General features: G+C 34.9%; 2 protein-coding genes across 3 annotated transcripts; both read left to right on the forward strand.

The window, feature by feature from the left end:
• Positions 1-835: 835 nt before the first annotated feature.
• On the forward strand, positions 836-3,334 carry LOC128558784 (uncharacterized). Its single transcript, XM_053548998.1, has 2 exons — positions 836-1,220; positions 1,766-3,334. The coding sequence occupies exons 1-2, from the start codon at positions 880-882 to the stop codon at positions 3,102-3,104; spliced, it is 1,680 nt and encodes a 559-aa protein (XP_053404973.1). The 5' UTR covers positions 836-879; the 3' UTR covers positions 3,105-3,334.
• A 3,676-nt stretch (positions 3,335-7,010) lies between these two features.
• Positions 7,011-13,149, forward strand: LOC123554585 (uncharacterized). Of its 2 annotated transcripts, none has more exons than XM_053547865.1 (5): positions 7,011-7,058; positions 7,650-8,226; positions 8,752-8,788; positions 10,222-10,329; positions 10,617-13,149. In XM_053547865.1, the coding sequence occupies exons 2-5, from the start codon at positions 7,954-7,956 to the stop codon at positions 11,018-11,020; spliced, it is 822 nt and encodes a 273-aa protein (XP_053403840.1). In that variant the 5' UTR covers positions 7,011-7,058; positions 7,650-7,953; the 3' UTR covers positions 11,021-13,149. The 2 variants fall into 2 exon arrangements, with proteins under 2 accessions (XP_053403840.1, XP_053403839.1); XM_053547864.1 differs by lacking the exon at positions 7,011-7,058 and adding an exon at positions 7,074-7,187.
• Positions 13,150-13,355: the final 206 nt, after the last annotated feature.

The following is a 13,355-nucleotide window of genomic DNA, read 5'->3' on the forward strand; positions in this document are numbered from 1 at the left end:
GAAAATAGAGGAAAATGCAAAATTTTAATGATATTCATTCTTATAAAAAATAAGAGCTATTATAAATCAAACACGCGCAATAAAAAATAATAAAAAAGAAATCCCACGGTAAAATATGGACTTGTGAGGCAACACAATCTGATGTATCATTTATATGTTGTAATTTAGGAAGCAACATTTTACCACTAGCTCGTCGATTCTCGTTCAGTGTAAGTAGTTTAGTAATATACAATACTGGAAATTTTGCCTTAATGTTTAAAAACAGCGTTTGAAGACCAGTCTCAAATCTCCAATATCTGATTGGTTATTTCAGAGCATAAATTTGAAATTAGCCAGTGGTAAGGTTACCTTCTGAGACTGGTACCCAGTTTCAGTTTTAGTACTTGTTACCTTTCTTTTGAGATCTTCACTCGGACTGCTGTTTTTATACTGTGACTTCTCAGTCCACACTTTCTGGCATGGTATGTTCTGAAGTCGCGAAAAGAGAAAAGAAATACTCTTGTAATCTAAGATAGTCTAAGCTATGCGGGAACCTAAATTTATTTATAATCGTGACGTATCCCGTTACCAATAAGGTAACGACCCTTTGGGAAGAACGATAGAGGATAGTGTATGTTACAGAAGATGTTCCTACTGAAGAAGCTTCGTTGGTTCTTGAAAGTGCCAGGTGTTGATAACCAATACTCAAGACCCCCATCCGTCATACCTTTTCTCAACAGAACTGATGAATGTTTTAGAACAATATCTACTTTCCGCGTATACGTAATATAATCCATGTACCAAGCCCGTAAATGTATAAATCGATACGAAAATTAGTGTACATGTATTTAATTCTTGTTCGATTTCCAATATTATACACTGATCAAAAGCTGTTGAAACATGGCAGAGGGAGGTTTATCAAGATCTGTTGCAGGATCTTCGGATGTAATTCATGACATTTCTTGTACCCCTTGTTCGGAGGATGCTCGAAACACGGAGGCCGTTAATTATTGTGTTAACTGTGAGACTTATTTCTGCCAGACTTGTGTCGGATATCACAATAAAGTACTTAAAACACATAACGTTTTGGATCGGAATGCTATGAAATCGATTAAACATGAATCAAAACAATCGGAAGCGGAGGCTAGGGACTGTAGTGAACATCCGGGAAATGTCATTCAAATGTATTGTGGGAGCCATGATGTCGTCTGCTGCACAGTTTGTGTCGCCGTAGATCACAGGTATACAAATCGTATCAATTAGTTACATTATTTCAAATGAAGAACTGTTAGGGTATTGGCTTTTGGTGTGCACGTGTCTGACAGTCTTTTAGAACTTATTAGATGAGCTCAATTCATACAACACGGGTCTATCCCGATAACGTGATCGTTATACCGAAATGCACCGTGATGTTACGATCGAACTATCAAGTGTACCAAACCGAGACGCGCGAAACTAGCCCTATTGAAACGAGTACAAATCGGGTGAAATCGGTGTACCGGGCGAAAACGGGTTACACAATTGACTTAGGTTTAATTTAGCGGACAATATCAACAGACACGCATACACGTACACAGCTGAAATAGCAACTTCTACTTTTATTGATCAACATTATATGTATTTCAAAATTAAGCTGGTCAGTGAATATTTACATGTAAAAAAGTCCAGTATAATCAAATAATTTCTTATATAGCTAAATACATGTATTGTTTGTAAACAATAATAATTACGTTGATGTACTTGAACTTGCACAATGTCATAATAACTTAATATGTCTATGAAATAGGATCTGCAAGGGCGTGAATTTCGTCCCGAAGTTGGCGAAAGAAATCTTGGAAAGTGTAAGGGGACATACCACTGAAGCATCACTAGGAGAAACACGGAGGGAGCTTTTGCAGTACAAGTCGAAGAAATTAAATGAACTATACCAGCTTGAGAAGAAGAAAGAGTCTATTCTAGACACTATGGTTGAAATGGAAACGCGATTAATTGCTAAAATACATACAATACATGAAAAGGGAAAAGAAGATATATGTTCAAAGACTAAAGACATGTCCGACAAAATCAACAATGATATTGATTCTTTAAATGAGTTATTGAAAAGGATAGAAAAACGAACAAAGCATTTTGAACATTGTCCTTATGGCAACGAAGCTCAGGTTTTCGTTTTCATGAAACAAAGTCAGATGTTGGAATCTGATTGTAAAACCATGCTAGACAAGACAAAATTTGATCCTGTTGATCATATTTCATATCAACCTAATGATCAAATTGATGCACTTTTGGATGAAATGAAGTCATTTGGTGAGATAGCGACGAACGGCTTCCGTCCTTACTCTGCTAACCTGGAAGACGAGTATGACGTTAGTGTTAAAGATGACAAAAATCCATGTACTGTTTATGATATTTGTAGAGTAGATAATGAGTTTATTATCAGTGATCACGATAATGATAAAGTAAAAAAACTCGACAAGAAATTTGTTGTAACGAAGTGGTGTAAAATGTCTGGAGCTTGGGGACTCTGTCAAACGGGTTCTAATGAGTTGGTGGTCACTTTGTGCGAAATACAGAAAGTACAATTTTGCAGAATCGATAACCTCATGTGCACAAGATCTTTTACCTTAGATCAATATTGCCGTGGTATCAGATATACTAACGACACACTCTTCATTACTGGTGACGGGCCTGAATCAAACGAACTCAGAACCTATACGCTGTCAGGAGGTCCGCTAAAAACATTCAAGATCGACAGCCAAGGCAATGACCTATTTGATTGTATATTTCATCTAGCATTTAGTTTAGATCTCTCTCGCATATATATAGCTGACACTGGCTTGGGAATGATCACTCTGAACGAAGAAGGAAACAAACTGTCTACGGTGTCTGAAGAAAAGTTAGTGGAGGTATTTGGTGTGAGTACGGGGGATTGCGGAGAGCTTTTCATGTGTGGTCGTCACTCGCATAACGTTTCCCAGACAGACAGAAATGGCACTCTTGTCAAAGAAATACTCACACAATCAGACGGGCTATCTGATCCTGTATCGGTTACGTTTATTACTGATTCAAGACGGCTTATTGTTACTTGCGAAAAATCAAATACAATCAAAGTCTTCAATTTGACATAGTCTTACATTGGCCTTTCCTTAGACTAGTTGCCTAGACTTTCTATCCGTCGCATGTACTGCCTGTCCTTGTTTTCGCTTTTTTCTACATGTGTATAGGCTTAACACATTTATAATAAAAAGAAAATAAACACATGTTGACAAGGAAGGTTTGGTGTTATAAATTATTTTTCAAACCGAATAACATTCATAAAATATGACAATGTTTAATAATCATGATTAATCTCAGAAAAAAAAACACATTAAATTCTGGTCAGGTAGGAATGATAAAGAGTGTTCCAGTCAATTAAGAAATCAATGCAACTAACCGCATACATGAAAACTTTATTTTTTTTATCATTTATTGGTCTATTGTTTTTCTGGCTTTCTTTGTCTGTAGCAAAACACTCTTTCTTGATGTTTTTGGCAATATATCCGACATAGGTTTTTCTCCTCTTATGACAGTAGTCTGGAAGCTGCATTAATTTAAGCTATTAACTGATAATGTCGGGATTTCATTCACTTGGAGATATATGTAGCTTTATTCTAATGATACATAAAGCAAACAAATATGAGCCGCGCCATGAGAAAACCAACATAGTGGGTTTGCGACCAGCATGGATCCAGACCAGCCTGCGCATCCGCGCAGTCTGGTCAGGATCCATGCTGTTCGCTTTCAAAGTCTATTGGAATTGAAGAGACTGTTAGCGAACGACATGGATCCTGACCAGACTGCGCGGATGCGCAGGCTGGTCTGGATCCATGCTGGTCGCAAACCCACTATGTTGGTTTTCTCATGGCGCGGCTCATATATCGATTTATTAAATAAAAAACTTATTTCTGATTGGTTTTATACATGTACTTCAATATTTACAAAAAAGTCAACAAAATAATAAAACGCAACCAATCAAAATAAAAGCTGCAAATCTGAAGCTATTCATGAGAAGTAATGAAATACTAGTATGCAGTATCCGCCACGTTCCCTTCCCAAAGGACCAGAAAATATAACTACAACTAGATCCAGTTCAAGTACGCGATATATCCCTTAGGCGAATTTTATTTTGGAATTTTTTTACGGTGGTTTGCTTCGTGATAATTATACCGAATCTTCCTACAGGGTATCTATGTTTGAAAACACTATCTTGCCATAACAGAGCCGCCATGGTCTATTTCGCAGAGAAGATCTTTTAAGTCATTTTCATGTTCACCGAGGTAGCCCCATGTCTAAAAAAGTTAAAGAACGTGATATAGAAGTTGTATAAAGTAAGTATAAACTTGGATGTTTAGATTTAGAACAATTTTGACTATGAATACCCATCACATTTTCATAGAATGCTGAGGCTGAAATAAAAGATCGATAAATCATAATATATTATAGGGTTTGTTAGTTACCCTCCACAGAAATATTTGGACTCGGCTAACGCCTCGCCACCCAATTTATCGTACTGGCCCTACATATGTCCATGGAGTGTCACTAACAAACCCAATGATTAATATTACATATAGCGACAGTAGAGTGATTTTGATTGTCCATGAAGTAACCCATACATGTTATCATGGCAGTATGGTTAGTTACTTGGTGAGAAAGTATTGCATTGCACTGAAGGAAATTTTGGAATTTAAGGATTTAGTTGGGATTTTCAGAACCAGACCCTTTAAATATTTGACAAAACTCGTTCATTCCATTGATAAGGTGTACCAAAGCCAAACAGTATTTTTCAGCTTAAAATGACTGACAGACCGTAAATTTGCGCAGTTGTGAAGTAGAGTTTAACGATACTTTATAAATTTGTAATTCCGTTGGAAATTGTTAGGAATTCTGAAATCCTTACGGTTATTTAGAGAGATGGTAAAATACTGAGGTAGACATACTAGTACTTACACCTTGAAACATCTACTTTTCTAATATTCGCAGTAGACATAATATTACTTCTCCGCTTTAACGTAACGTAACAATGCAAACCCTTTAAAAAGGGGGACAATTTCCCCTTTCTCTGCGGCGCCTTACAAAACAGGTTGTTTCCCTTGAGTAAAAAAAAGCCTTACTGAAGTCATTTAACGATTTTACTCCAATAAATATTTATTAGAGACTATAAAGAACATTTAAAGGCATTAACATATTTCGCTGGTTTCATGATAACCACAATTATATATCGATAGCGAAAGTAAATGATCTGTTTAATGTTTACATTTGGCATGTAAATGGTGTAAAGAAAGTTCGTTCCGGTGAAGCAAATAGCAAATAGCGATATTATCTTACTGAAATGTAAAAATAGGAAAGGTTCATACCATTTACTGAAAGACTACCAATGACCATGTTTTGGGTTTTTACACTTGTATATATTGAGATGAATATATGACATTCGGAGAAAATATTCCTTTACTTATAATTTGTTATGTAGAAAATGGCATTTTTTCATTACAATTCAAGAGGGTAGGCCACTTCGTACACATACGTTGCAACATACATTGTATTTAGAAGTTATTTGTTTTGTTTTACATTGTAGAAGTTGAATTTGTGTTGTACAAATAATAATTCAGAACTTACATAAAAGGTTTTTGTTTGGATTCAATGAAAACAGAAATGCTTGGTTATCTTCTGAAGTTGAAAATTTCTGAACTTAGTACACAGAACAAAATGTTTTTTTTCTCCACTAAGAAAATCTGAAATTAACCAAAGTTCTATAGCAGCATTACATCAACATATCAGCATTTAACATGACTGAAAACTATATGCGTCTTACATTCCATGTTTTTGATATGCTCAACTACTTTTCCATCTGGAACGAAGTTTACTTACACCCTTTATTTCCACTTGAAAACCGAAAGATATGGTGGCTGATTTGTGCCATTTCGTCTTTTTACCCCGCGACACCGCCAAGCGATAACACGAAATTTAAGCAAAAATCAACCGTCACAGACCACAGAAAAATTAAACCAATGTCTTTGTGAACATATTTTAAACTGGAGCGGGACAATTCACGTCCAAAGTTTAAGATCAAAGAAAACACAACTACAAAGACTCAGCCGTATGTGCAGGCTAAGTCACGAGCTTAGAATAATTAATCCCGTCAATTGAACACATAATGGGAAATAACATTATTCATTAAATAAGTATTCATATTGAATTTTACTGTACCCAATTATCAGACAATCCAGCACATCTTATGGTCAGTTGCACGAGAAACTAAAAGTGCAAAAATGGAGGATAGGAGTTTCGGGTGGGAGGGCAAGTGATGTGTGTTGTTACACATTTCACATCGTCTCATTACATCCTATAAATATTCCATGTTCCAGTTAATACCTTAATTAAATGGTTTTAAGTTAGCCTTTACTCAAATGTGACCAACCCTTTGACCTACACGGTTTTCATGCTCTGTACATTGCCTCATCGCCACCTACCTATATTTCAAGTTCAAAGTTTTTTTCTATGGACGACATATTAGACCCTTTGATTTACTTGAATAGTTTTAATAATTTTTAAATTACGCCCCTGACACGTAATATGAGGGACGGACGGACAGACGGACGCATAATTTTGAAAACGGGCGTATAAGACGCGATCACAGTGCCACTGAAATACAAAAATGTATTGTGTTACTCTGCTTGTGATCATCTTTTATTGAGATCTTTTACTGGTAACCCACATTTTAGTTCTATTTATGGAAACAACTTTACCTGTGTTTTTCGAAAATTATACTGAAAGTTGCTCAATAAATTTCATTAGTTTTTATTATCACTTTTCTAAATATTTGAAATGATCCCGTAAATCCAGGTTCTCCAGTATGACATAAAAATTATGTTGCTTTATAAGATAACTATTTTGTTATTCTCAATTTTCTGTAGAGAGCTGGTCTAATAGCTTCCTTTGATCCTAAAATACTTTAGTTGTTTTCCCAAATTCTTAATTAGCATTGAAAACAAAATAAACAAAGATTTTCTGAAATTCAGGCCCAAAACGAAAATGAAAATATAAAAGTATATAAGATTTATTTTCGCGTGAACTTTGTGTTAGCGAATTGAAGAAGGAATAATTTAATTCTATCTGTAGAGTTATATTAGGCGTACTATACATATATTATTGGCGAAGCTGGATTTTCCAATTATGTTTGTTTTTTGTTTGTTTTGGGTTTAACGCCGTTTTTCAACAGTATTTCAGTTATGTAACGGCGGGCAGTTAACCTAACCAGTGTTCCTGGATTCTGTACCAGTACAAACCTGTTCTCCGCAAGTAACTGCCAACTTCCCCACATGAATCAGAGGTGGAGGACTAATGATTTCAGACACAATGTCATTTATCAAATAGTCACGGAGAACACACGCCCCGCCCGAGGATCGAACTCGCGACCCCGCGATCCGTAGACCGACGCTCTACCTACTGAGCTAAGCGGGCGGGTTTTTCCAATTATGATGCTGGCTTTACTGTTAGCAGCGAGTGCAGTTCTCGTATTATATTGTTTTTCTAATTTGAAAAAAAAGTGTTTATTTTCTTAAAAAGAGCAATATTTTCGTTACGTCACATATTCTTTGACATCATCGATCTACTGTTTTATAAAATACACATTTCAGAATCAAAAGTATATAACAGGACGGTGTTATACTGAACTGACGCAGTCTGAATGGTATTAGGCGCGCAAAATTATTCAGACGCTTAATCTCTCCCGGCACTACACTACCGCCACAAATACCACGAAATCCGCAGAAAAAAAGTACTGTGGGTTTTCTAAAAATAAGAAGGACGTCAAAGGAGTGATTATTTTAGAATCGTGAAACAATCGTACACTATTAATGCCAAGAAGCAGTCTTTCTTCTCTAGAACTTTTGCTGTAACCCGATCAAAAGGGTGTCTCATTTTCTAAAACAATAATTGAAAATGAATGTAATATTTTTATTCATCATTTTTCTCGTAAGCACGGGCGTTCTATTAAGCGGTCTGATATCGTTAATTGGATATATTTTGTATGAAGAAATGATGTCGGTTTATTCTGAAACACTTGTGGAATTTTCTGTGCCGTGTGACGATCTGTCACTTAGCCCTGATGAAGATTTTGAAACATTTGATATCAAGAGAAACGGATTGAAGACGTTTGTGAGAGGTGATAGATACATGTGTAGCTATGGAAATGTTACAGAGCTGGTTCGCTTGGTAAATCTTTGTTTTTGTTCCACCAATATTATATCAAATTTTACTAATTGTTTTATTAATTTATATTTCCAAAGATACGCATGATACCCGATACCCTTTAAGAAGAAAGTAAATGACAAAGGTGTATTTCTATTTTTGCTATAAACAAAGGAATAGGTTTAAATCCCACTAGGGTCGTACTAACATACCCTCATATCAGGATGTTTCAGGATGTAGGTTCAATAATAATTCAAAAAGTGAACACCCGAAAACATTAGCAAATAAATGAGCCTTGCCATTCGAAAACCAACATAGTGGTAAAGCGACCAGCATGGATCCAGACCAGCCTGCGCATCCGCGCAGTCTGGTCAGGATCCACGTTGTTCGCTTAACGGTTTCTCTAATTGCTATAGGCTTTTAAAGCGAACAGCATGGATCCTGACCAGACTGCGCGGATACTGGTCGCAAAGCCACTATGTTGGTTTTCGAATGGCGCGGCTCACATGTACTTCTGTTATAAACTATCTGTCAGTGTTTCTTTCACAGTTTGTCGAAAGACAGTCAAGACTACGACTCGCAAAAGGTAAAAACTTGAGTTTTATTTACCCGGCTGATATTTGTTTTAAGTAAGTGTGACATATACATCTACTGAAATGATAAAGAGCTTATTTTAAAAAGTTTTCACAGAAGAATCTAAACATCCACACTATTTAAATGTACCGCAGTTGCAGATAAGAGTAGCATAATCCTATTTTCATACAAAGCAAGAACTCGTCTGCAGTATAAATCTTCTTATCTAAAAAATATCCGAAACCAAAAGTAACCTAGTACATGTGTAGTATTTCGCATAATCAAACATAACCGTCAATAAAAAGAAAGGCTAATCATTCTGCTTAAGGGAAAATAACATTCCTTTTAAATGAAGTATTTAGACACGAGAGATTTAAGCTCAGATGTATATTTGTATTCTACAGTTAAGTGTAAAGGTTTAAAAAAAAATGTATTAATAGAAGACAGGTCAGATTTGGGATCACATTTGCGTAAAATTTAAGTAAGAAACACATACTAACAGAATGAATGTAGTTTTAATTGAGAATTGAATATAATTGAATTTGCCATCGCTTGCAAAATTTGGACTATAGTTTCATTTTCAAGTTTTTTTTTAATTTCCTGAAAATAACAGGTCCATTCGCATAAATTATTCTTATACGTTTTAATATACAAAGGCTTCAATGCAACTTGACCTAAATCGAGTGGGTTTCACCATGATCATTATCAAAGTGATTTTAATACCGTAATGTTTCAAATATGCCTACATGTATACTTTTATTCGTATACTTTTACAGAAGCTCTAAATAATTTAAGACTCGGGTTGCTTCGCTTGTAAACGAAACATTCTGTCCATTAATAGGTCCGTACCATTTTCAAAGCAAGTAAATGGTCCGTCATATAAATTGGTCGACCCTTAAAATAATCATAAATACTATCAAACTCAATGGTGTTAGAAAAATTAACTTAGTTCAGAAAATTATAATAACTGTATGTACATAAAACATTACATAACCGTCGTCTAAATAATGTAAGCGACTCGTGTAAAATTTTCGCTCTTCAAAAACGAAACACACATTTATACAAGGCTTTCAAGGCATAGCCTGGCTCTCTGACTGCATAGTTATATTCTTTATAGATACTGCAATATTTTTATTAGTAAATTTTAAGACTCTAAAATAGCTCATATTTATCTGATGGCTAAACCATACAACATATAATTATTTACAATAAAATCGGCAACACTGTCAATTTATTTCATCAGAAACCTGTCCAGTCTGATTTTGGTGCTCAACATTTTAGACTTCTGAATGGCGATTTATAACTCATTCTTATGAAATTATTCAGGGTTGCAAAGATTCTGTAAAAACAATATGTTTGCACATGCAAAATATTCATTCAATTTTTTGTTAAATCGTCAAATTGCAGTTGCGTATTTAACTTGGCAATTATATTTATATTTACTAGGGTTAGTCGCATATCCATATATGTCATGTGGCAATGAAAGCTTAGCTCCAAAATCTGGACACCTGACAGCAGCTTTTTCGGGGATATCACAGCCTCAAAGATTTTCAGGTAATGAATGCAACATTTAGGAACCTATTTTTAATAGACATATAGCAAAATCCAATAGGTTGTCAATAACATATTTATACAAAAAAATCCATCCAATAAAACTGGAAGTTAAGTAGATGTGTTCACCTAACAAAGTTTGGCACATTAATTATACGATGGTGATCCCTTTTTTCTTATCAATTCTACAGACTTTTTCTGCATTACATTTAATGTGCTAAAATGTCTGTTATGAATAAAAATCCAGTAAATTTTATGAATTACTATTAACTAATTTCACTCTTTTACAGACTCAGACTCAGACGACGTTATCCTTCATTGGGACTCACATTCAAGTAATTCCAACATTGATCCTTCAGTTTCTTATCAAAATAGTGAGATTACCATTCCAGAGGGCAGAACTTACTTTATATATGCATCAGTACATTTCAACATCAGCCGACAAAATAATACACAGTTCCGAAATTTGCAACGGTTTTCGGTACGGATTTGCAGAAGAGTACACGAGTATGAGCAGACGCTATTAGCAAGAACGAACATGTTTAACATCAGCAACACTAATACTTTGTCAAGTTTAAGAATTGCAAGTCATTTGAAAATGTCGAGAGATGACAAAATATACATAAAAGTATCGAATGCAAAACGACTAATACCTTACTCAAAGGGCAATAGTTTTGGACTTTTCCCCACATAGATATCATCTCCTCAGTGAGAAGCTTAACTAGATCTAGAATAAGATACAAAAGTGATTGAAAAACTGCAAACTGTTCAGAGGCTTGTGGTTGAAGCGGACTATGTATGTCTTAGGTCTTGTGCATTTATCATGAATGCTTTGAACTGCCGAAGATGTATGCCAGTCTGGTGTTGTGTTTTCAATTAGTAAGACATATACTTCTCTACAAAGGCATCGGATTTTTGGAGAATTCTGGACATAAAGACAACTCCCAATGTACCTACCTTTATGACACTAATAATATCTAACTATTTTTTTTATTCTCTCTAAAACATTAATCATTTTTCACATTGTCGTGATAGGTTCCGAATACTGTAAAAGCACATATTTTCGCCGGGACAAATTTCGCGAATTTGAAATTTTGAGTATTTTCGCGGGGTTTAATATTCGCGAAATTGTAGAAATGGTTTCCTATTTTAATTTGAATTATATTTATGGTGAATATTAACGCAAGGAATAATTTCCACGAGATATATTGTCTCGTGAATGTAGCGAAAACTAAACCTTTGCGAAAATATCTGCCTTTACAAGCTGTTGAAAAACGCCAGAGAAAAAAAACATATGGATTAGAACAGCTCGATGTAACATCTGTCTTTCAAACCTATTGTGTAAATATTTAACAACCCTTGTTTCAAAGAGAAAGTACAAACAAACGTAGGATGTTTTAATGACAAGTACGTTCCTTACATAATTATACAAGTGTAGTTCAAAGAGAACGAAGGTCAGTGCGTAGACAAACGATGAATATAAGCTTATAGTTACCAGCAATCACAGAACAGCTTTGTACTCGACATTTTTTATCATAAGTGCATATGTAAATGCAGATCTGTTAGCACACATAGTCTCATAAAGGTTTTATTTTTTTCTGTTCAGCCATATTCCCTTACATGTTGTAACAATTAGCTCTCACGTTCATTGAAATAATGTATGTCCACCTATATGGTTTTACCTATAGAGAGTGCACCGATGTATCTTTAAATGTACTTATGTGGTCAGTAGCTTGTCCACCTTCTAGTTTGCCTAGAATATGTTTTGCAATGACCAATTAACGTAAAGTCTCTTAAGAAACCCATTTGGTTGGCATTATGACTGTTTGCCGGTCATGCAGGTGTCGTACACGTGTATGCAAATTACACTCAAGGTGTATTCCTCATATTCAAAGGAGCACATCGAAATTTAAATATTTAGTTATGCTAATTTCGGTGTGAGGATTAAATTATTATTTTTCAATGCTTTGTTAGAGAGACTAAGCCACACATTTTCGGCGAAAAATAATTTATCCAAAAAAATCCATAAAAATGAGTACTCTGAATATGACTAGTCGTACAAACGTATTGACATAAGATTTTTGCAAGATAGTCATATAAATGACCAAAATTATCGTACAGAAGCTAGTAAACCGTTGCTTTTGAAATAGTGAAGATACTTTACATTGTTATTGCATTTTTACCAATTAAATATGTAACTTTTATTTTCACCCACTTTATTTCACTTCATTTTTATCAAGGTCATATATTCCATGCCAAACCTGGTGAAAATGAACCTGTTGAAAATTTTTGCACCCAACCTGTGGGCGAGTAGCTTTCATAAATGTATGACTATTGGTTACTGGGTTACAATGTTTAACTACGATTAAATTCCTCATCTTTCTGCATGGAGTATTTTTATAAATGTGTTATGCAAGTGGGAGAGAGAGAGAGGGGGGGAGAGAGAGAGAGAGAGAGAGAGAGAGAGAGAGTACGTATTATTTGAAAGAAAAAAAGAACATCACTAATAACAAACAAATAACCGATTAGGTGTTTTTGACAAAAAAATCCCATGCTTTTCCGTTTTATGATAGTATCAATAACACTTCATTTGATTTCTAATAGTATACTAGCATATTTTGTCGAGACTGTGTTTCTACATATACAATCTGTTGTGTTGTTGCACTGTTTAAATGCTGGTTTTTACATTATTTTGCTGTTTGATGCGCCGTACTGGATTTCACCGAATTTTGATCCATGTGACTTAATAATTGTTTATTCTGTATCATATGTACTTTGATAGTTTTGATTCACAATACACCATATGATCGTTATGACAACTAATATCGTTATTGTTTCGCTGAAAACAATTCAAACCAGCCATGCAAATGACGTATCATTGTTACATTTCTGCATTTTAGAACAACTTCAAGGCAAAGTCCTTATCGCTAGACAAATGGTTTGAAATAAGTGCATAATGGTATACGCTCACGGACAGATATATCCTTTCGGTTTGTACCACACAAAGATATAATTGTTAACGACAGTAA

This window comes from Mercenaria mercenaria, chromosome 7, assembly GCF_021730395.1.
Source record: "Mercenaria mercenaria strain notata chromosome 7, MADL_Memer_1, whole genome shotgun sequence".
Taxonomy (NCBI): domain Eukaryota; kingdom Metazoa; phylum Mollusca; class Bivalvia; order Venerida; family Veneridae; genus Mercenaria; species Mercenaria mercenaria.